At 29.3% G+C, this 22,737-nt stretch overlaps 2 protein-coding genes across 2 annotated transcripts in view; one reads left to right on the top strand and one right to left on the bottom strand.

Moving 5' to 3' along the window:
• The window catches only part of LOC117180529 (ejaculatory bulb-specific protein 3-like), a 26,455-nt gene extending 14,906 nt beyond the window's left edge, over positions 1-11,549 (top strand). Inside the window, exons 5-6 of the mRNA XM_033373027.1 lie at positions 5,466-5,509; positions 11,427-11,549. Coding sequence (XP_033228918.1) covers positions 5,466-5,509; positions 11,427-11,532 — 150 coding nt within the window. The 3' untranslated portion in view covers positions 11,533-11,549. The remainder of the gene's footprint in view (positions 1-5,465; positions 5,510-11,426) is intronic.
• Positions 11,550-12,257: 708 nt separating this feature from the next.
• LOC117179496 (ejaculatory bulb-specific protein 3-like) lies at positions 12,258-21,906 on the bottom strand. Its single transcript, XM_033371362.1, has 2 exons — positions 21,634-21,906; positions 12,258-12,585 (listed from the first exon to the last, which is right to left on the bottom strand). The coding sequence occupies exons 1-2, from the start codon at positions 21,884-21,886 to the stop codon at positions 12,377-12,379; spliced, it is 462 nt and encodes a 153-aa protein (XP_033227253.1). The 5' UTR covers positions 21,887-21,906; the 3' UTR covers positions 12,258-12,376.
• Between the last annotated feature and the right edge of the window lie 831 nt (positions 21,907-22,737).

Raw genomic sequence — 22,737 nt, 5'->3', positions numbered from 1 at the left:
TAGTAATTAATTTGTAAAATTAATTAAAATTAAATTAAATTAATTAATTAATTAATTAAATTAAATTAACTAATTTAATTAATTTAATTTATTATTTAATGGGCTATAAAAATAGCCCAATGATGGCAGTATCACTCGGAAAAACTCGGACTTTCAATCGTAATAGATTGGAAATGAATCATAACACTGCATGCTAATATTCACCCAATACAAAATCTTTTGACAATAACCCACCGGCTTGGCCATCAAAGAAATTTTAAATTTGATAAAACCTTAAGTTTAAATATTTTGTCACAAGAATTGTTAATAACAGTGGTTATTGTTAACTCTTCTAATATTTTTGTGACTAGCAGTTATTCGTCCAATAGCTTAAAACATTTCCAGTGCAGAAAAAATTTTCTATGCGAAAGAGCAAACATTTTAAATTTATTTATCTTATCTGTTTACAAAAATTAAAATTGTTATATTTTATCAAATATTATTAAATATTTATTATTTTAAGGAATACCTGAAGTCGCTTTGGCCATTGAAGGAAATTATAATTTGAAAAATCTCAACTTCAAATTTTCGACACCAAAATTATTTATCACAGTGGTCATTATAAACTTTTAAATTATTTTTGTTATAAAATGTCATTCCTATATTAATGGGAAGCACTTTTAGCAAAAAAAATTTTCCCCGATAATAAGACTTTGTTCATACTTTGACTGGAAAAATTATTAATAAAAAAATAGACCAGACAAAGTTTCGGAGAGTCAAGATCTATAGAATTTGATGATCTTTAATTTAAAACAGAAAAATTCAAAATCGCAAGAAAATTGAAGGCTCTGGACATTTTTGAATGAAAAAGTGCATTTCCTCCAACTGTGCGTCATGAGTACAATACAGTTGTGTATATATTTTAATAGCTTATAGTCTGTTTATTTTAGAAATGAGGTTTGCAATAATACATTTAACTATTTAATTCAAAATGTCCTTTAAACTTAAATTTTTAAATAAAATTATTAGGGACTGAATGCAGCGGGAAGAAAACTTTCAAGCTTAAGAAACAAATAAATTATTGAACTGTATAAATATATATATGATGTTGGGTTCAATTAAAATAAGAATATACATTATACTAAATCCATTTTCTCACTTATCATTCGTGTCATTGACACGAATGATTCCATCAAAGAAATGATTCCATCAAACATTTTAATTGCAATTGCCACTACTTTTTAAAAATATTTCCTTCAAAACTTGGGATTTTTAGGATTTTAAAGGAACAAAAATTCTTAACTTTGCAACTTAAGTTGTAGTCTTTCATATTCTAATTATTATTATATTTATATTGGATACAAGTAATATATTTTCAATTAATTCTTCTGATCATGTATATGTTTTAAATTTTTTTGTCATTGAGGTCTTAAATATTATTAATTTTTTCATTATTCAATTTTGCTTAACTTTAACAAATAATAAATCAATAATATGAGCAAAATAAGTGACAAAAATATAAAGTTCGAACTGCTTTCAAAATGTATCTCAAAATTAAGTTTTATTCATATTAAACTACATATTTTCATGACTTTTTCTTTTTTGAAATAATTAGTAATAGTTACTCTTATTTTTTCATACATTCTTTTTTGTTTATTTGCAAACAGCATTACGTTTTTAATTATTTTTGCTTTTTCTTAATGCAATTCAATGAAAAAGACAGACCTACTTTTGGTGGTGCCATCTGCTGGCTTAGTTTGAACAACATTTCCCCTCCGGATCGTAAGTAAACTACTACTGCATACACATGCAGGGTCGAGGCAGGGGGCTCATGCCAACGCACACGACACGAATTGACGGTACATAACCAAAAATATAAATAATAAAAGCTAACAGAGTAGTTAGCGCCAGAAAAGTCTTGATCGCGGTATTGAGCAAGATGAACCTAGCAGTTGTCCAAAACTAAAAGGTGCTCGCTCGCTTCATCAAACCATTGCTTAATTCCGCGAGCTAAAACTTTTTAGCACTAACTTCTCGGTTAGCTTTTTATTGTTTATATTTTTGGTTAAGTATCATCTAGTCGAAAGTGTGCGTTGGCAAACTATCGTTAGGACGCCTCGATGTCTTTGCTTGAAAATTTAACTCTTCTGTTGAAAAATCATTGTTTTTGGTAACAAACTGATTGTTAACTCAAAATATAAGAGTTAAAAATTCAGTTGTTCGCATGAACATTCATGTATTTTGTAGGAAATTTTTTTTTTTTCGATGATAAATTAATCTTACCTGTTAAAAATTCATGTTTTAAGTTGAAAATGAATCTACCTTGTAAATTATACCAGAATTTTGTGGAAGTCATTTTTTTAAACTTAACTAATTTTTTTTTTAGGAAATTCAACTATTTTATTAACACTGAGTTCAAACTTAATTAAAACTTCGCTTTTTCCTGATGAAAAATTGAATTTTTCAATTGAAAAGAATAACTATTCCATTTCTTTTTAAATTTTATTTTTTTAAATTAAAAGTTCATATTACTTTTCATCAAATAAATTTTTTCAAATGAAAATTAATTCATTTGGCTAAAAATTCATGTTTTTGCTTAAAAATTCAACTATTTAATTGCAAATTATTCAAATTTGTAGAAAATTAAACACTTACGTTAAAAAGTATCGCTTTTGATTAAAAATGTATTCATTTTTTATTTCAGATTCTTAATTCAAGTTAAAAACTCATATATTCGGTTCAAAATTTAATTATTTCGTTGAGAAATCGTTCTTTTTGGTAGAAAACGTATTTTTAACTAAACAATTTATTATTTATGTTTAAGATTCAGAATGATAGTTGAAAATTCACCTCTTTGGTTGAAAATTTAACTATTTTATTTAAAAATAGTTGTTTTCGGACAGAAAATTTATTTTTTGACTGCAATGTTAGTATTAAATTATTCTTATTATTTAAATGGTAAATTCTAGATTTTCACAATAATTGTGCGTCTAGCCGAAATAAGACCATAATTTATTAATGATAATTAAGTTAATTTTTTTCCATAAACTGATAGATCTACTGAAAACTTTCATTTTAAAATTTGAATTTTTTAAAGTTAACAGGTTTGAATGAGGTAATCGAAAAATCACGAAAAATAAAATTCGAAATTGAAAATCTTCTGAAATAGAAAATTGCTGACAATTTAAAATTATCGAAAACTAAACAATTAAAAAATGTTTTGAATAATTATCAAGAATATAATAAAGAAAATCAATATTAAATAAAAACAAATATGTTAATCAAATGAATCGATTTAATTTAATGATATTGATTTTATTATTTAACCATTTTTTATTTCCTTAGATGCGGAAATTTGATATTATTGGGACTTTTCAAATTCGGAAATTTTCTATTTGGATTTTTTCTTTTTCGTAAATTTTACAATTTCGGGAATGTCATTTTACAAGCTTTTATGGTTCAACTAAAGTGATTTGGTTTGAATTATTATAATTCTAAATTATTCAATTTAAAACGCCTAAAGTTAGAAATGGTAGATTTTTAAATATTTATATACTCAAAATTGTTCAAATTTAATATTTGGATTTGAAATTATTCAATTTACAAAATGAAATAATGCAGAATTCTTCAAATTAAAATACTGTTTTGAAATTATCTAATTTTGAAAATGTGTGAGTTCTAAATTTCTCAATTCGGAACATATTATATTAGTTAAAAATATTATAAACACTTTAAAATTAAAATTAATGAATATAAAAATTGGAAAACGAAATTATTATATGGGGCGATTGAAAAATCCTGAAAAAAAACTTTGCCGAAAGATATAAATCCCAATTTCTAAAATTCTCAAATAATAAAATTTTTTAACAGTTTATAATATTAGAAAATTCCCGAATAACAAAACTCCCTTGCCGACAGAAAACGCCATATTATGAAATATCCGATATAGCAAAATTCCCGACAATAAAAAATGGTTGAATCCAAAATATTGAAGAATTGTTTTTCAATTAATCATATTCATACATTAAAAATACAATAATTCAATATTTTGATCAAAATAATTTTCATAATGTTGAATGTATTTAGAAAACATTATTGTTTGAACTTTATTATTACACCATTAAGGGCATTAGGCCATTTTCCTTTCGGGGTAGGCGTGACTCACTTGGTGGGGAAAGGAGTAATGTGGGGAAGGGATAGAGAATATTCAGATTGATCCAGAATTCTCGTGTTATTTATGTAAATAACACGTTTGTTCCGCAACACTGCTCCGACCCAGGTTGCTTATCAATCTCTCAAGCAATCACCCTAAGTGAAAATCCTCACAAAGTCGTTATGTAAGGTTCCCCACTTGGGTCTATTAGTGGCCAAGGTCTTGTTTCAGGCGTCATTCACTCTACTGGCACTCTTTTTATTAACTAATGATGCCATACTTTTCTGTCTTGACATAATTCTTTCGATTTTTCTACTTCCATGCATTTTTTCATACAGGCTCTCGTGTTTCTGTGACTTCTTGTGCCTCTTCTAACTAGGGTCTCATTCACCCATTCTGACCATTCTTTCCGCGGTCTACCTCTGGGCACGCTGCCATTTACTTTGCCTTGATACACTTGTTTCGTTAGTCGTTCATTTGGCATTCTCTTAACATGTCCGAACCATATTAACCGATTTCTTTTCCATGTGGCTACTAGCGTCTCTTCTGCATCACATTCTTTTAGAATTATCTCGTTACTTACTTCGACCTGCTCTACCAATAACCTTCTTTCCTTCATTTCTGCTTCTATCTAATTCCTAATCTATCTTCCCGTCCCTAGTAAATAAGCTACACTGAAAAAAAAATTTGCATTAAATCAAGTAGGCTAGTTTACTTGGCTGATTTTACTTGAAAGAAGCAAGTATTTTCTTTTTACAAGGGACGGATTTTCTTGAATCAAGAAAATAATAGAATCACAACTATTTGAATCAAGAATATATTTACTCTAAGCAAAAAACTATTGAGTTAATTTGTTCCACACGGTAAAAAAAATTGAACTGTGACAGGGATATTATTCCTTATTATAGCCAAACATTAGGCTGAAAACGAACGAAGGAATTTAGAAAGATCTCTTGATGAGCGAAAATGAATATCCTTGACCATTTTCCATATACCAGGAATATCGCATAGTCAAACCCCTAATAAGTATAGCTATAATAGGGATATTAAGAATAGGTGTCTGAAGCAATTGTCGGAAGAGCGCCGGTGCATTATGGGAGCAGCGAAATAAAATGGCGACGGTCTAATCGGGAGCGGTGACAGTTGAGATTTACTTTGGACAATTAAACGCTTTTTACCACTTAAAATGTGCGCGATTGTTAATATTAAATGGAGTTTATGATGCAGTAATAATAATTTACATTTGTTTCGATTGTAGGAGATAACTATATTGAAATATCAAGAAACCCAATAAAAACAACAAACTTGACCTTCTAATGCATTACACGGATTTCAGGGAAATTCATTTTCGCGATACCAGACGAAAAATTGGCTAATGTAAGTTAATATATTTTTATAACAACTAAATGTTCTTTCTAATCTGAAGATAATACAATTATTCATAATCTGTCGAAAATAATAAACTTTCCAACTTAGCAATTTTGCCCAAATTCCTGATTTACGAGAACAATTTACATAAAGTAACTAAATGTGTAACTCTTCTAACTAAAGGTTTTACCTAATCCAAGCGTACACTTTCTTTGAGTTTAATATATTCTCTATTCACTCGTTCGCCCCAAGAATTTTTTTTCCGTGCATTATACTTATTTGCGTCAAGTTTAATAAAATATTCAATTAAGAATGTTATATTCTTATGAAAAGTAACTTAAACTCTAACAAAATGTTTCCTGATCCAAATAAATTCATATACTTATTTTGACTACTATTTTAATTGAAACAATGTTCATCTACTATGAAAATTAATAATTAGTCTAAATTAATTGACTTCTTACTGCATAAGTATCTTATTAAATATAATAATCAACAAGTTGACATGTTGAAATAATTATTCCAGACTCAAAAGTCATTTCATTCCTAAAATTTGTCCTCAATGAAAAACAAATTCCTTTATTGAGCAGAAATTTTTAAAAATAATTTTCAATTTTATGTTCTTGCTTGCTATCTGAAATAGTTAATATCTTATTTTATATTTTTAGATTATTAATTGGCAATACAATGCTTCCCGCGTACTGTAACGCGCATATAATGTTGCTATTTTAAATAATTAAGTATAAATTTAGGTTTTTTAAAATAAAATTCACAAAATTAGTTTTTTTAGGCAATGAATTCAATGATCATAGAAAATTTAATTTCAATATGTCATTAATTATAGAAAATTTAATGTGCATATTCTTAGTATGCATATTTATAAAAACTTAATAAAATTAAATTATTAGTCGAAGAATTCATTAATCATAGAAAATGTCTTGGACTACAAATGTTTAACATCTTAGCAATCACCCATATACTTACATAATTTTCTATATTAAGTAAATAATAAGAAATAAATATATAACAGCATGAAACAAAGTTATAAGCTTTAAAAAATGCTTTAAAATACAATTATTACATTTTCTTGATAATTTAAAAAAATTGTATGCGTATTTAAAGCAAAATATCTAAGAAAAAAGAATTCAATAACATTTTTAAAAAGTTTAATAAGAATGCATTTCATTTTATAAAGAAACAATTAAAAAATTAACACTTAAACATTTTTTAAATAAAATAATTGAGAATGCAAGGAGGAAGCAAACAAATGTTTTTCAGCCGGACCACCGTGAGATCGCTTTTAACCTGCAAGTTCTTGCACTAAACGTTTCTTTACAGAATTCTTATTTCTTCTGTTTTCGAAGTATTTTATATTTAAAAGAAAAATACAGTATCGAGCATTTTTTTAAATAGGTAATATTTAAACTAGCGAACAATTTTTTCTACATATTTTAAATTAATTTTTAAGAATTGTTATTTTAAATTAAAACCCGAGTTAAAAGGTATTATAAAAGAATTAAATAAATCGAAAACTATGCGTTTTATAAAGGTTTTTGAAAATCAGAAAATATTTATTTGTCACGGAGGTTGTTAAAGCGTTTTTTAAATGAAAAGTTATTTATTTTTTATATGCTTTAAGTAGTTCTTAAGTGGATTAAATTTTTAAAGAAAAAAGTATTCAACACTTTGTAAAATAAGTAAAGTTCAATTATTTTTTGCATGTTTTAAATTGTTGTTTTAGGAAAGCAATTCCATATTCAAATCTTTGAAAAAAGGGTATGATAAAAGAATTCTATAAATTTAAATTTGTGCGGTTTATGAAAATTTTCGTATAGCAGAACATAATTGTTTGTCATTGATGTATTAAATGCCTTGTTAAATAAGTGAAACTTACTTCGCTTTTTCAAATATTTTAAATGATTGTTTAAGAAGTGTTATTTTGCATTAAAAATTGAGTAAGAGAGTATTATATGCAATAAAAGAGTTAGATAAATTGAAAAATGTGCATTTCACGGAGAATTTTTATTTATTGTTCATTACTTTTAGATATTTTAAAACATTTTTAAATATATTAAGAAAAAAAGTATCGAGCCTTTTTTGAAATAAGTAAAATTCAATTCTAAAATTTTTCTAAATAAAAAATGGTAAATTAAAGTTGAGTTCAACAACTTTTAGTTTGAAGTTGTTTGAGGCTCAACATATGACTTGGAACGACCCTGACTTGAAATTCTTACCTAAACTTTTGTCACCGAGATGCAAGTGCTTCGATAGCGAAATCGGTAATGTGCGCGGTTAGGACACACTAGTTTAGGTAGTTTAGGCAGGGAGGGTTCAATCCTCGGCGAGCGCGATTTTAAAAAGCGTCTCTGCGTACGATTGCATGTGTAAGTAACAGTGTACGCGAATTACGTACTTTAATCATTTAAAAAATGAAGATTATATAACAATAATTTCGAAAACATTTTTTTTTTTAGAAATAGTGTTTAGTTGAGGCACTAGTCTATTGCTCCGATACTACATATTCTTATATTAAGAAAATATATTCTTGAAGTGTATCAGAAATGATTTCTTGGAAGTAAACTATGTTCTGCATTTGAATACATCTCTACATGAAGTAACATAATAAAATTTTAGAATAATAAAATGCGTTATTCTATCTAAGAATACATGTTCTCAGATTAAGAAAATGTACGCTTGTTCCAAGCATACGGTAGCAAGTACTTGTTTATTTGGAACACACTCATATTCTATTGTCCCCATTCGTACCTACGATTGACTTGAATCAAGTAATATTTTCTTGATTCAAGAACAATTTTTTTTCAGTGTACCAAGCTATACGAACTTATGAACTTGTTTAATTCTCTCATCATTTAATACAATATTACAGAGTGTTTTCTCACTCTTTCCTTCGAACACCATAGTTTTTGTTTTATTTGCGTTAATTTTGCGGTCCATCCTCTTCATGCTTGCATTCAGTTTATTCAACATTCTTTGTAAGTCTTCGGTTTACTCCGTTATAACAACCTTATCATCTGCGAATGCTAACCCACGTACCTTTACCGTTTCTAGATCCACACCCTCTTCGTCGAAAAGAGACATTCTTAAACACTTGTCCATAAATAATATAAATAACCATGAAGGCATAAGCCATCCTTGTCTAACTCCTTGAATAATATCGAAACAGTCACTCAATTTCCCATTCACCCTTACACTCGCTTTGCTACCTTTATAGATTGTTTTAATAGCTTGTAGGGGTCATCCATTGACTCCATACTCTTTCAGGAATTTCCAAAGTTTACTTCTATCTACCTTGTCGAAAGCTTTTTCTAGGTCAACAAATGCACAGAAAACTTTTTTTCCTATTCTCAAACTTTTTTTCGTAATTTGCCTTAAACTAAATATTTGATCCGTACATGACCTACCTGGCATAAACCCACTTTGGGCTTCCCAAATCTTTGCTTCTGTTATTTTCATTACCCTCCGAATAAGTATTTTTGAGTATATTTTACTTACGGTGCTTAATAAGCTATTCACTCTGAAATTATTACAGTCATTTTTATCTCCCTTTCTTTCGTATATTGGCACGATAATCGCTTTTTTTCCAATCGTCTGAGACGTCTCCCATCTCGAAATATAAATTTATCAATTCGCACAATCTATGTGGTATGTACTCGCCACCGTGATTTTAAGCATTTCAGCGTTAATACAGTTTATCCCGGAAGCGTTACCGTTTTTCAAGTTCTCAATTATATCCCTAACCTCAGTGACACAGACTTTCTCAACTGAGTTTTCTAACGCATCGTGTTCAACATCGCAGCTGTGGTGTCCTATAGCTTCATCTGCAAATTGTCTCCTAAAATAGTCTCTGAAAGCCTCTAGTATTCCGCCTGCATCACATAACATTCCCCCTACTATTTCTCATGTTGACAAATTCTGTACTTTTGATTCCTTTTGTTTTTTTATAAAGCAGTTTCTTGCTTCCTTTAAAGTCATTTTGTATTTTCTTCTCTTCTTCTGGTCTAATTGTATCTTTACATTTCTTAACTAATTGTTTGAGTATCCTGTTTTCGTGTCTATAATCATTTCTACGTCTATTTCTTTCTTCATTGCTAAGACCTGCGATGTTCTAAGTTCTCATGTACGCTTCTCTCTTTGCTTTTTGGGCAGCCTGAATTTCATCATTCCACCACGCATCACCAAACATCCTCCCTGTAACTGCGGTATCATACACTTCGATCGCACATCTAACAATAATATCCCGTAATTTTGTCCAGGCGCCCTATATATCTTTGTTTTTAGACGGTCCTCCCATGTTCCCTATCTATCTTTTCGATTATCTTATTTTGGAAATCTATTCGCACATTCGGTTTCTCTAGGTTTTCAGTTTTTATTCGCGTTTGTTTTGTTTTCTTGGTTCTCTTTTTCTCCATCGCTGAGCTAAGTTAATTTTGGAGATCAGCAGGTAATGTTCAGTGTTACATTCAGGACCCCTCATGACCCTTGTATCTTTAACTAACTCTCATAGTCTTTCATCCGCAACAACAAAGTAAATTATACTGTGGTTATTTCCTTTAGACCAGGTGCAGATATCGATCATTTCATGCCTAAACCAAGTATTTGTAACAAACAGACCCCTTTCTAAGCATAGACCAACTAATTTATCTCCGTTATAGTTTGTTCTTGGATCCCCAAAATTGCCTAGTACTCTTTCCCTATCCTGATTTCGGATGCCCACCCATTTGTTCATGTCTCCTAGTAGAATTATTCTTTCCCCATGTTCGCAAATATTTATTGTGTCATTTAAAGTGTCCCAGAAAGCGTCTTTTACTTCTCTGGGATCACTATCAGCTGGCGCGTAGCATGCTATGATAAATAGTCTTCTGATTCCTACTTTCATTCTAACCCACAGCAGTCTTGGAGATACAAAATCATGGTCTCCGAGATGTTGCTTTGCTCTTTCTTTCAAAATCAGACCTACTCCTTGTCTACCATGTGATTCACTGTCTACTCCTGACCATATTTTAAATCCGCCTTTTAACTCCCCGTTTTCTATGTCTTTAGTTTCGCGTCCCTTTTTCTTTGTTTGAGGCACACATCAAATATCTAGTTTCCTCACGTCCATAGTTTCACGCAATTCTTTTGCCTTGAGATCATTTGCCACCCTAGCATTCCAAACACCCAGTCTCTAATCGTGGCCTGAAACATGACCTTTAGATTTTTCGTGTATATGCCTTTTATGAATTAAAGTTCTAGTCCTTTCCGAGGCTATTTTGTAGTTTGTATTATTAATTGTTTAAATTATACGCCCTTTATGCATATAAGTTTATTTTCTGAGTCGAATTCGTGTCAAATTTAAGTAGCAAATCGTCATATGGTGAAGATTGTAGTTATAACGTAAGTCCCACCAAACTTCAGTTAATAAGGGAGAGTTGGGAGAGGGGGGGGGCAGAACTGGAACCGAGAGAGTAAATAACAATAATTGAACAAATATAATGCAAAAGAGCAATACAAAAACAAGATTTTTATTACAAGACCTATAATTCAAGAAAAATGAATATTTAACATTTTCAATAAAAAAAACCTTGTATTGACAAATTTTTTTCGTTGATTGTGATTTTCAATTTAAATAATAATTTTTAAGGCAAATTGAACATCTAGAAAAATGTTTTATCGGAATATTTCATTATTGTATTTTTGATAAATAATTTATATTATTTAAATTTGCAATCGTTTGACTTTGAATGTTTTCATTTTAAAATCTTTCAACTAGAGTTAGTTAAAATGTTAATATTTAGGACTGAATGTAAAATTATTCAACACCAAAGATTGTATTATTTCTAGTTCTTTTATTTAATATGGCTTGTCATTTAAAATTTCAATTGTGATTTAAAATGTAAGTTAAAGAATAATCATTTTTTTATTTCAGAGAATTTGAACCAGAGAGGTTTGAAAAACTCGCGAACAAGTATGATCCTGAGGGTACTTATCGCCGAAAATATCTGGAACCATCACCTGATGACAATAGAGCTTAATATCAGTTTTCAGCGACTGAAAATTCAGTTCCTTTTTAATTCCTAATTTTTATTTATTTATTAATTATAAGAATGTTAATGAGTTGTTGTTAAAGTTGTTAAGTTAAGTAAATATAATAAGCGCTTTAAAATTATACATATAAGTATTAATTAGTTGTTAAAAACGACTTGACTTAAAAATTATTTTATTGAAATTAGCCAGTTAGGCCATGTTGAACTTCGGCTTCACATTTTTTGCATTTTTCATATTTCTAAAATCGTAAAATAAATTTTAATGAAACTTTAAGGTATGAACGAAAAAAAAACAATATAATATTATAATATAGAGATTTTTTTCATTTTGAGGAAAAAATTTAATAAAATTTTTTTCAATTTAATTAACTTTTCGTCTATAACGCACCATAACGCACATTAATTTTTTTCTAGTTAGGATATAAAATGCCTCATTACCTCATTGACCATAACGTTTCATTAAAATTCGTTTTACAGTTTTATAAATGTTGATTTTTGAAAAAAATGTTGAAAAATCCTTTGGGCATGAAATGTTTCTTATATAACAATACAATTTCGCCAAGTTTCATTAAAATCAACGAACAACTTGCAGATCCTGATATATCGGACGTATACTGGCCTAAAAATTAAAAAAAAAAGAATTAACAGGTTTAAATAAAAACTTATTTTTATATTTATAAGAATTGGGATTAATTGTCTATACTCATCATAAATAAATTAAAACTTTGTTACTTTATTTTAATTTAACAGCAATTGTGGTCGAAGAAATCATCAAAATCAATGTACATAATTATTTTTAAAATAATTGTAAAGACAATTTTATTTTTTCAACTTATACACGTAGAGCATCACATTCAGGAACTCCTCCAAACTTGGATTCAAAACGCTTACGAATTTCACCGGTGGGGTCAATTTTTCTATTGATTGCAATGAACTCAGATTTTCGTGTGTTACAAACATGAGTCGCTGCTTCTCTTGCTTTTTCGATATGAGCTGGAGTACATTTGGCGCAATCAGTTTCCAAAATTTCCGGCAAAAGACCTAGAAAAAAGAAGTTATTAAAAAAACTTAAAATAAACATTTATAATTAAGAATTAAAAACCTCTCTCTCAACTCGAATCAGTGAATTTTTTCCGGTTTTCTGTCAGAAAAAATCCACGAAGAACTTTTTTTAAAAGTTAAATTTGTCTTTTTTCATTTAAGCAGGGCAAACACTTTTTGAGGCCGGGGGATTTTGTTTATAAAATGAAATCTGCGAATTTATCACCAAAAAACGTATCACGCAAGAAAAAGTGTTAAGATTTGGTAATAGGGTTGTTTCGCGATTTTAGATAAAATAATTTTTTAATACATAAGTTTTAGCTGAATCGAAGGTGCGTTATATTTTTTTTTCTTTTGTGTAGTTTAACAGAAAAAAATTATTAAAAATTGAAGGCGGTAAAACACTTATTCAAATTCGTGTCACGTGGCTGCCACGTGACTCAGAGATTCTCATAATTATCTTTTAATGTAACGATGCGAAACTCATGATGAAGAGGTTAGGCCATGGTCTGCTATCAATTCAGACTATTTTGATTTGATAGCTTTATTTATTCATAATTATGTAACAAGAAAAAGTTATCCTGTTGTAACATTTGGCTTTCTACGAGTCAGTAGTACTATATGTTGAAGGAAAACAGTAAGTGCAATTATTAACACATGTTAAAATCGTACATATTTAGGAATTGTTCATTAAACCAGCTATATTTAAGTACTTTTTCAATGAATTCTTCATACATACCATAAATATATCTATTTTCGGTACATTTTCTATATTGTTTTTTACGAAACCCTACTTTGACATTTTTTTTATATAATATTTTGCGACTTCTTTTTCGATGTGCATATATAATCAAAACAAAACATCGGCACAGAAAAAGATATTTGAGAATCACTGACACGTGAGATATGACTGGTGGAAAATCCGACCTCTTTGACGCCAAAGGGTCCCTCCCTCCATTCGACATCGTGATAGAAAATTTATAATTCAACATTAAATTAAAAATAGTAAACAATTGAGTATTCTAATATTGCGTCACGTTCGGTCGGTAACATAAAAATCTGTAAGGCTAAACCACTTAGTGGACTGCAAAGCATTGTTTAGATAGGAGTTTGACTAAAATTAATTAATTTCGGCGAAATTAAGTAAAAAATCGGCATATACCTTTGCTTTTAAGAAGGAAAAGCCATTTATTTCATTATTTTTGGCAATCTGGTAAATGTTATATTACGCAATCCATCACGAAAAAATATAATTTGCCGTAATTAAGGTTATAACCTCAATTGCCGGCGACTTATGTCATAATACTTTTCGATAATAAGTGATTTTAAGTAGTTTCTTATCAAATAAATTTATATCAAATAGACTTTAAAGGATTTAAAAAAGACTTCAAATTATCTTAGGGCTTCTCAAGAGATTTTTTACGATTTCAACAAATTTGAAAGGATTTTAAGAGAATGCATAAAAATTGAACGACTTTGAATGAGTTTTAAAGATTTTTTTAAGAATTCGAAAAAGGTTTAAGGATTTGCAAGAGATTTAATAAAATTTTAAGGCAGTTTAGGTGATTTCAAGTATGAAAAGTTCTTTAAAAAGATTTTAATGAATTTGAAGAGATTTCAAGGGATGTAATTTTTTTAATATTTGAAGGGATTTAAGAAAACTGAAAGGATTTTAATTAATGGTACTGAAGATCGAAAATTGTAAATGATTTTTAAAAAGTTGAAGGAATTTCAAAAAAATTCGGAGCAGTTAATGGATTAAAAAAAAAACTTCTGAAAATTCAAGTGATTTTAAGGCATTACTAAGGACTTGGCGGAATCTCAAAGTTTCTTTTTAAAGGATGTAAAAATAATCCAAAAATAGTTCAAAAAGATTGAAAGATTTACAAGAGATTTTATAAGATTTTACGACAGTTTTAGTGATTTTAAAGAAAGTCAAGCGAGTTATTGAAAAGTTATTAAAACAGATTTAATGAATTTTAGGAGATTTCAAGGTATTAAAAGAAATTGATTGATTTAGGGGTTTTCAAGAGATTTTAAGGAGCCTAAGAAAATTTAAAGGATTTTGGATTTAAAAGATTTAAATTAATTTTAGTCAATTTTACAATATTCTAAATTATTTCAAAGAAGTTGAAGTGAGTTAAAAGAAATTAGGAGGACTTTCAGGATTTTCAATAAATTTTACGAGGTTTTAAAGTATTCAAGTGATTTCAAGGTATATTGCTAGGGACTTGGCGAAATCTTTAAGTTTCTTTTTAAAGGATTTAAAAATAATGTAAAAATAATTCAAAAATTTTGAAGAATTGACAAGTTATTTTGTAAAGTTTTAAGACGTTTTTAGTGGTCTTAAAGAATTTCAAGCGAGATTTTGAAAACTTATTTAAAAAGATTTTAATGATTTTGAAAAAATTCAAACATTTTAAGGATTTTAAATAGATTTAAAGGAATTTAAGAAAGTTGAAAGGATTTTAAGATATTTGAATTAATTTAAGTCAATTTTGAGAAACTTCGAAAGATTTTAAGTGACTGAAAGAAGATGAATGGGTTAAAAACAATTCGGATGTATTTAAGGATTATCAATAAATCTTACAGGATGTCTGAGAGTTCAAGTGATTTTAAGGAATAACTAGGTTCATGACGGGATTTTAAACTTTGTTTTTAAAGCATTAAAAAATATTTCTATAAGTTTTAGTGACTTTAAAGAATGTTAGGAAATTAATTTAAAAGTTATTTGGAAATATTTTAAGTTATTTCCCAAAATTTAAAGAATTTAAGGCTTGTCAAGAAATATAAAGGAATTTAAAATTTTTTATAAAATTTTACGTGATTAAAATTAATTTTAGTCAATTTCGTCTACAAAAATTAATTTTAGTAAAACTCCTATCTAATCAATACTTTGCAGTCCACCAAGTGGTATAGCCTTATAGATTTCGACGTTACCGACCGAGTATGACGTAATGTCAGAATAATCATGGACATAGGAAACAAGGGACTAGGCTGGTCGTTGCGGGGGTGATGCAATGAGGGGGGAGGACCGCCACATTGTGATGTCCCGCAACAAACACGGCAGCGCCCACATGTTTATATTTTCATGCACAGTTTGTCGACAAAAATGCTCGTGCGCATAATCAAATGGCACATCGTAAGATGATGGCTCTCCCCACTCATGGAATTCTCCCCCCTCCCGTGAATTCAACCCCGCTCGCCAAGTTAGGATGGCATGCCTAGTCCCGTGTTTCCTATGTCCATGCAGAATAATCCATGGACATAGGAAACCACGAAGGAATAATAAGGAGACCTAACTCCGTTCCCCCACTTGACAATAGAAACATTACCGTAAGTGATACGCACATTACAGGAAGATCTTAGATTTGAGTGCGCAGTTGTCCTCTTCCTATACATGGAAAAGTGTGCGAGTGAGAAAGTTTGTCAAATTGACGTAAGTTGAGAGGTTCTGTTTGTTTGTTTTTATGCAAGCATGGAGAATAGCCATAAGGAGACCAAACTAGTGAAACTAAAAATGAACATTTTTCTGTTGCTAGAAGTACGCACACCCACATTTGCAAAATCACACTTACGTATAGTTTAAAACTCCCCGAGCGTGTCGTGCCAACCGCACTTTAAAAAAATATGGCTGCCGATGTGAACGCGAGTAAAATGTAAATAAATAATGATTGAACAATTAATAGTTTGTGAATAAAGGAAAGAATGTTAAAATTAAAAATCGCTGTATAAAAGCGAAAGTTTCCAACAAGTGTGGTTTCAAGTGTAGTGTACAATACTTTCAGAGTGATATAAGTTGTCTGTTTATTGTTTTTGTTACGAACGCGTCGAATACCTGTCGCACGCATAGTGTTGGTAAAAGTAATTTGATATTTTCATAAACATACTACCTACCTCTTCCATGGCGAATAATTTTTTATTCCACGAACATTTCAAAAAATCCTATCCGATTATCAATTATTTATTTGTTCAAGCGACCTGTCAAAACAAAACAATGGAGGCGGCCATTTTTTTTTAAGTGCTGTGGGCACGCCACGTTCGGAAAGTTTTGAACTATACGTAAGTATGATTTTACACATATGTATGTGCGTACTTCTGGCAACAGAAAAGTGACCGTTTTTGGAGAAGTCCATGCATTACAGATTGGTCTCCTTATATTTATTCTCTATGGATGCAAGTGTCAGAAATGTGTTCCAAGCCATGAGGTGTCAAGTTCCGGGTTGTGGACGAAGTTACATGCCGAAGAAGGCAAATACACTTCGTTTTTTTAAAGCCTTCACTGTAAGTACAATAAACTTCTAATATATTTTATTGTTTTACCTAACTGTCATTGAGCCTTGAGAATCTTTAGCCTATTTATCATATTACAAATTTAAAAGGTACTTACCTATACGTTTCCTTCTCAAAATCTGTTCACACATTTTTCAAACAAGTACCGAAAATACTGTTTATATATTTATTTTGTGTATCTTTCATGTGATGATCAACAAAAGAACACAACCTCCAACTTACGTCAATTTGACAAACTTTCTCACTCGCACACTTTTCCCTGTATAGGAAGAGGACAACTGCGCACCTGCGCACTCAAATCTAAGATCTTCCTGTAATGTGCGTATCACTTACGGTAATATTTCTATTGCCAGTTTCAGATGGCTTCCCACTGGCAGTTGGGTCTCCTTATTATTCCTTCGTGTAAGAAACACTAGACTAGGCATGCCATACTAACTTGGCGAGCGGGGTTGAATCCACTGGAGGGGGGAGAATTCCATGAGTGGGAAGAGCCGCCATCTTACGATGTGCCATTTAATTGTGCGCACGAGCATTTTTGCCGATAAACTGCGTGAAAATATAAGCGTGTGGGCGCTGCCATGTTTGTCGCGGGACATCAAAAGGTGGCGGACCTCCCCCCTCATTGCATCACCCCCGCAATGGCATTCCTAGTCCTTGTTTCCCATGCCCATGGAATACTCAATATGTAAAAAATATTTTATGGGCATTTTTATAATTAGAACTTTATGAACTATAAGATTCATTTATTGGAAAAATTATATCTGACTTTGGAAACAACCCTATCTAGGAAACTTCGCAAGAAAAAGGAAAAATTTTCTTTTCAAAGAAATCGATTTCATTAATTATCTTTTAATTATTAAGATAAAAATTAAATTTCGCTACTTTTATCTGGAAAATCACATCATATTTGGTAATCGCAAACTGTGTGGAATTATTTAAAAAATTATTATCCATAATAGAAATTCTTTGAAAAGTCTCTTTTGAACAAATTTGCAGAATAAAAAATGTTTGATCATTTTGCTGCACTTTAGGAAGTTTTCAAATTATTTTTTGACAATTTCGTTTAAATTTCAAAGAAAAAATCTCTGTGAATCCAAATATTTTGTTTCACAAAAAGCTTAAATTTAAAAAAAAATTCTCATGTAAAACCGCAATATATTAATAAATTACAGAATTGACGAAAAACCTAATTTTCGGAATTCTCTGAATTTTCCCCGATTTTTTCCTGGCCATTAGTATTCAAAGCCTAGAATTTTTCTCTTGTAACATTTTGAACATAACATTTTTTTATAAACAGAATTAAGAAATTCCAAAAGTAAATTCAAATATTTTTTTACCTCAACGAAAAAAGATACCTTTCCTATGCAACAATATGAATTTTTGATGCCAAATGATCAATTTTGAACAAAACAGTTGCATTTCCGGCCAAAAAAGGTGACTTTTTAATACAATAGTTTAGTTTTCAATCAAATAATTCAATTCTTTATAAGACAGTTAATTTTTTAACAAAAAAATAATATTTCCAATCCAAAAGGACCAACTTTCTGTCCAAGTAGACGAATGTTCAACAAAGCAGTTAAATTTTTAACCAAAAATTGCGATTTTTTGACCAAAAAAGTCGAATTTTGATCCAAAAATGATCAGTTTTCAACCAAGAAAATAATTTTTTTATATTATAGTTAAACTTTTAATCAATAAGTTGAATATTCTAACCAATAGATGGATTTGCTAAAATAAAGATTTTTTAGTCAAGATAAAAAAAAATCATACAAGTTGTCTGACTATAAAGCCCAAAACCGCATTTTCTATTTTTATTCAAAAGTCATTAATTTTCAATTATATAATATTTCATTTTCTACCAAAAATTGCATTTTTAACCAAAGAAGACTCGTTTTCTACTAAAAACACGAATTTTTAATTAAAAATCAGCATTATTCAACTTTTAACCAAGTGGCATTTTCAATTTAAAAATCAGAATTTAAATAAATGGAGTGTTCAAATTCTCAGTTACAAAAAATAATATTCTACAAAAAAAATTAGTCATCAAAGTAGTTAAAACTTCTACTACAGACATGAAGATTCTCCTAAAAAAATTAATCTTAAAAGGGAAAAGTTAAATTTCCAGTTTAAAAAATTTAGCAGAAGGAAGTAACTGAAAAAATAGAAAGATTAAATACAAGTCAAATGAATTACTAACAAAAATATGATATTAAAATTTATTTATTTCCATATTATATCAACATATTTGATCTTTTAAACAAATTAAAATTGTTTAAATATTTTCAACCTAATAATTTAATTTTCAACCAAATGAATTAATTTTCAGGGAAATAGATAAATTTTCAAATAAGAAGATATGTAATATTCTGTCACAATAAACAAAATATCAACAAAATAGAAACATTTTCAAGCAAATAGCTCAATTTCCAAGTTAAACTGTGAAATTTTAAGCAAAGAAATTAATTTTTAATTAAAATAATCAATCTTGAACCAAAAATCTGCACGATTCGCGGACTCATTCTCATCGGGCGCGGCTCGCTTCGCTCGCAAGTTTGAACGCGGCTAAAGCGCGCGACGGTTGAATCTCGCCGTTCGCGCTCGATAATGGGTTACCTCGCGCTTCGCGCTCAGATATATATTCTTTGCATTTGGAATGCTTGAAAAAAACTGTATCAAAAAGATGTCTTTTAGATGGCAGTATTTATATGCGTCTTCATATTCTGAATTGTCTACTTAATTAAGTATAGTCAAAGATTAAGTTTCCCAAAGCTCTGCAGGCTTTGCCGTACACATTCTCATCGTGACACTCGCGCTGCGCGCTCGATTTCCCACAGACATTTGTAAGCATGTTTTGTTGAATTTTGTTCTCGTAACTTTCGTCGTTCTTCCACACATTTTTTTTTTTCATTTTATTTTTTGTTGTTATTTTGCACGAATAAAACAAAAGGTACGCGTCCTATCAAGAAGTGATTCTTAACGAAACTGTAGATCTTTTTTGTTATAACAATTTTTGTTAATTCATCTTGTTTCGTATCCTACATAGTTTGTCCACAAAATAGAATGTTTTATTTTTCATTATTTTTTGTGCAATCAAAATTTGAATTTTCGATTTTTGAAAAAAATTCAAAAATTTGTTATGATAATCTTGCAGGGCTTTCAAAAAGATATGTTTTTCTTCTCTTGACTTTTCTCCATATCGTGCGTTATTTGGCTAAAAAGGTTGATTTTCAAGTGTTTTTTGAAATTTTGTAAATGCTAAAACTCTGGTAAATTTTGATTTTATAGAAAAAAGTCATAAGAAAAAATTGTTCGTCTGAATAAATACTATGAATATCCGTATAGACAGTATTTGAATTTTGAAAAAAATTGGTATAAAAAATTTTCAAACTACGCTTACTTTTCGAATTTTCTCCCAAAATGGTTAGCTTACGAACTTGACCTTTATATTAGGACACTAAAATAGTATACCAATGGCAAATTCAATCTGTCAATTCTTTAAAAAGTTATCGTGCTAACAAAACTAAAAATCTACAGACACAGCCCCACACACCCAGCCATACACGCCCAGCCACAGAGACAGACACGCACAGGCAAACAAAATCGTGAAAACCTGTTTTTCAGATTCAGGGGGCCTCAAAACGTAGACATTTAACAAAAACGAGGGGGATCAAATTTTACACAAATCTAATACCTTCTCTTGATGAGAATGTAAAAAGTGCATTTTTAACACAATACTTATAAGTTTAATACAACAGATGAACTTTCTAACAACAAAAAAATACATATTCTCAAGAAAATGGATGAAATTTCAAGAACGCAGTTAAATTTTCAAACAGATGAATTTTCAACTTAGAAGATTAAATTTTCATCGAAGAAGATCAATTTCCGACAAAAAAGTGGGATGGTTAAATTTTCATTAATGAAAAAAACTAATTTTCAATCAAAGAAGTAAATTTACAACCAAATTTGAATTTTTAAGCTGATTTTAACCTAATAATTACATTTTTAACCAATGAAAAATCATTTTTAGGGAAAAAAGATGAATTTTCAACCAAAAAGTTAATATTCTATCACAAAAGACAAAAGTTTTAAGAAAATGCAGAAAATTGTAACCATATAGCTGAGCTTCAAGATGAAGAAGCTAAATATTAAATCAAACATGAAATAGTTAAATTTTAAGTTTAAGAAATTCACTTTCACAGAAAAAATAAGTTTCAACAAAATAGTTAAATTTCCGAGCACAAAAGTTATTTTTTAACTGAAATAATAGATCATCAACCAAAACAACTTGATTTTTAACCCAATAGTGGAACTTTCTTTCAAACAAAGTAAATTATCAACAAAGTAGTTCAATTTTTAATAAAATAGAGGAATTTTCAACCAAGAAGATATAAATCTTCTTGGTGTATAAATCTTTCATCAGGAAATACGTTAAAAATGTATTTTTTTTTATTTTTCAAATTCAAAAAGAAAATATTGGCATACGGTGACAGATAATTTCATATGTGGCGAGACATATTTTTTAATAAGAAAAATAATCTGCTAATTTAAAACATTTTTAAGGACATGCTAAAAAAATGCGTCACTTCCGTGAATCATTTAGCATGTTTTTAAATCATATAAGATTTTTAGTAAAATCTATAATTAAATGTTGGAAAATGAACCAATTTTTTTCACGAAAGTATAATCAGTGCGCAGATAGCGCGCACAATGTTCTAGTTCTAGTTGTATACAAAATAAATGAATAAAACTCACGTTTTAATTGTAACGCCTCCTTCGGACATCCTTTGTTTTCATCTGCAATAATGCATTCCGTATATTTTTTGAAAAGTCGATCATTATCAATTATTGGTTTTACATCAATGTGAATCCATGTATCAGGATAAACGTCCTCATCTGCACCAACAACTGACAAAATACCAACAACGAAAACCAGAGAGAGGAACGACATTTTGTAAAAACTTTTTTTGTACCTCTGCGAAAGAAATGGAATATTCTTCTTGTTCATTCACTTAGGAATGGCGTTTCTACACGCTGAAGTTAAACTTATATACGAGAAGATTTTTTCAAAGAAAAAAAAACCTGTTAGGATATAAAGACTTGTGGACAAAAAGTGACGATTTACGTCACACGGGAAATGCAATATTCAGGGAAAAATAGTATAAGCTCTTGACTGGGGATTGTAAGTTTTTATGCAGGATTAAACAATGTTAGTCATTTCATTAATTACTGAGTAAATAAAATCCATCTAGGATTTCCTTTTCTGGGGAATAGAGATTGTATTTGTCACGTTTAGGAATCAATGTGGTTAGTGGAATGTTTTAAAAAGGAATTCGAATTTATTGAAATGAGAGGTATGATTAGTTTCTTACAAAAAGGTATAACATTTTTTTAAATATTAACTAGCATTATATTAAAACTACTTATATTAAATTATATTTTGAAAATCCGAAATAGAACTATGTGGAAAAGTAGCATATAAGGACCTTGACAAAGCATGATGGATTTGGATGCGGTCGATAAACGCTTTGGTCTTACGCGTTAAAAAATACGTTTCATAAAGTTCTTAATCTCGTAATTTTTATATTTTAGTGGATGTCAATCTTTTTTTGTTTTATATTTCTAACTACTGAAATTTTTAAAGATTTTTTATTTACAACCTATCAGAGATAGCAATGTTCAGTAGCTTCGTTTAAAAAAAAATTAACCTACATAAAGGTAAAAAGATCATTGCCAGGTATCTATAACGTTTTCACTGGTAAAAATATGCAAGAAAAACTATTATTAGTCCAAAAAATCATAAGTGTATTTATAGTAAATGTTTGAAAAAGTGAATTTTTGATTTTTTTAAATTATTCT

Source organism: Belonocnema kinseyi, chromosome 9 (genome assembly GCF_010883055.1).
Source record: "Belonocnema kinseyi isolate 2016_QV_RU_SX_M_011 chromosome 9, B_treatae_v1, whole genome shotgun sequence".
Classification (NCBI taxonomy): Eukaryota; Metazoa; Arthropoda; class Insecta; order Hymenoptera; family Cynipidae; genus Belonocnema; species Belonocnema kinseyi.
Note: the sequence above shows the minus strand (reverse complement) of the source record. Positions and strands in the feature narration are given on the sequence as shown.

What these genes read in the sequence shown, in the direction of transcription:
- LOC117179496 (XM_033371362.1), bottom strand. Translation starts at nt 21,886, where the DNA reads ATGAACAAGAAGAATATTCCATTTCTTTCGCAGAGGTACAAAAAAAGT. An exon ending in GGAGGCGTTACAATTAAAAC is followed by an intron (nt 12,586 to 21,633) that starts GTGAGTTTTATT and finishes TCTTTTTTCTAG; the next exon opens with GTCTTTTGCCGGAAATTTTG.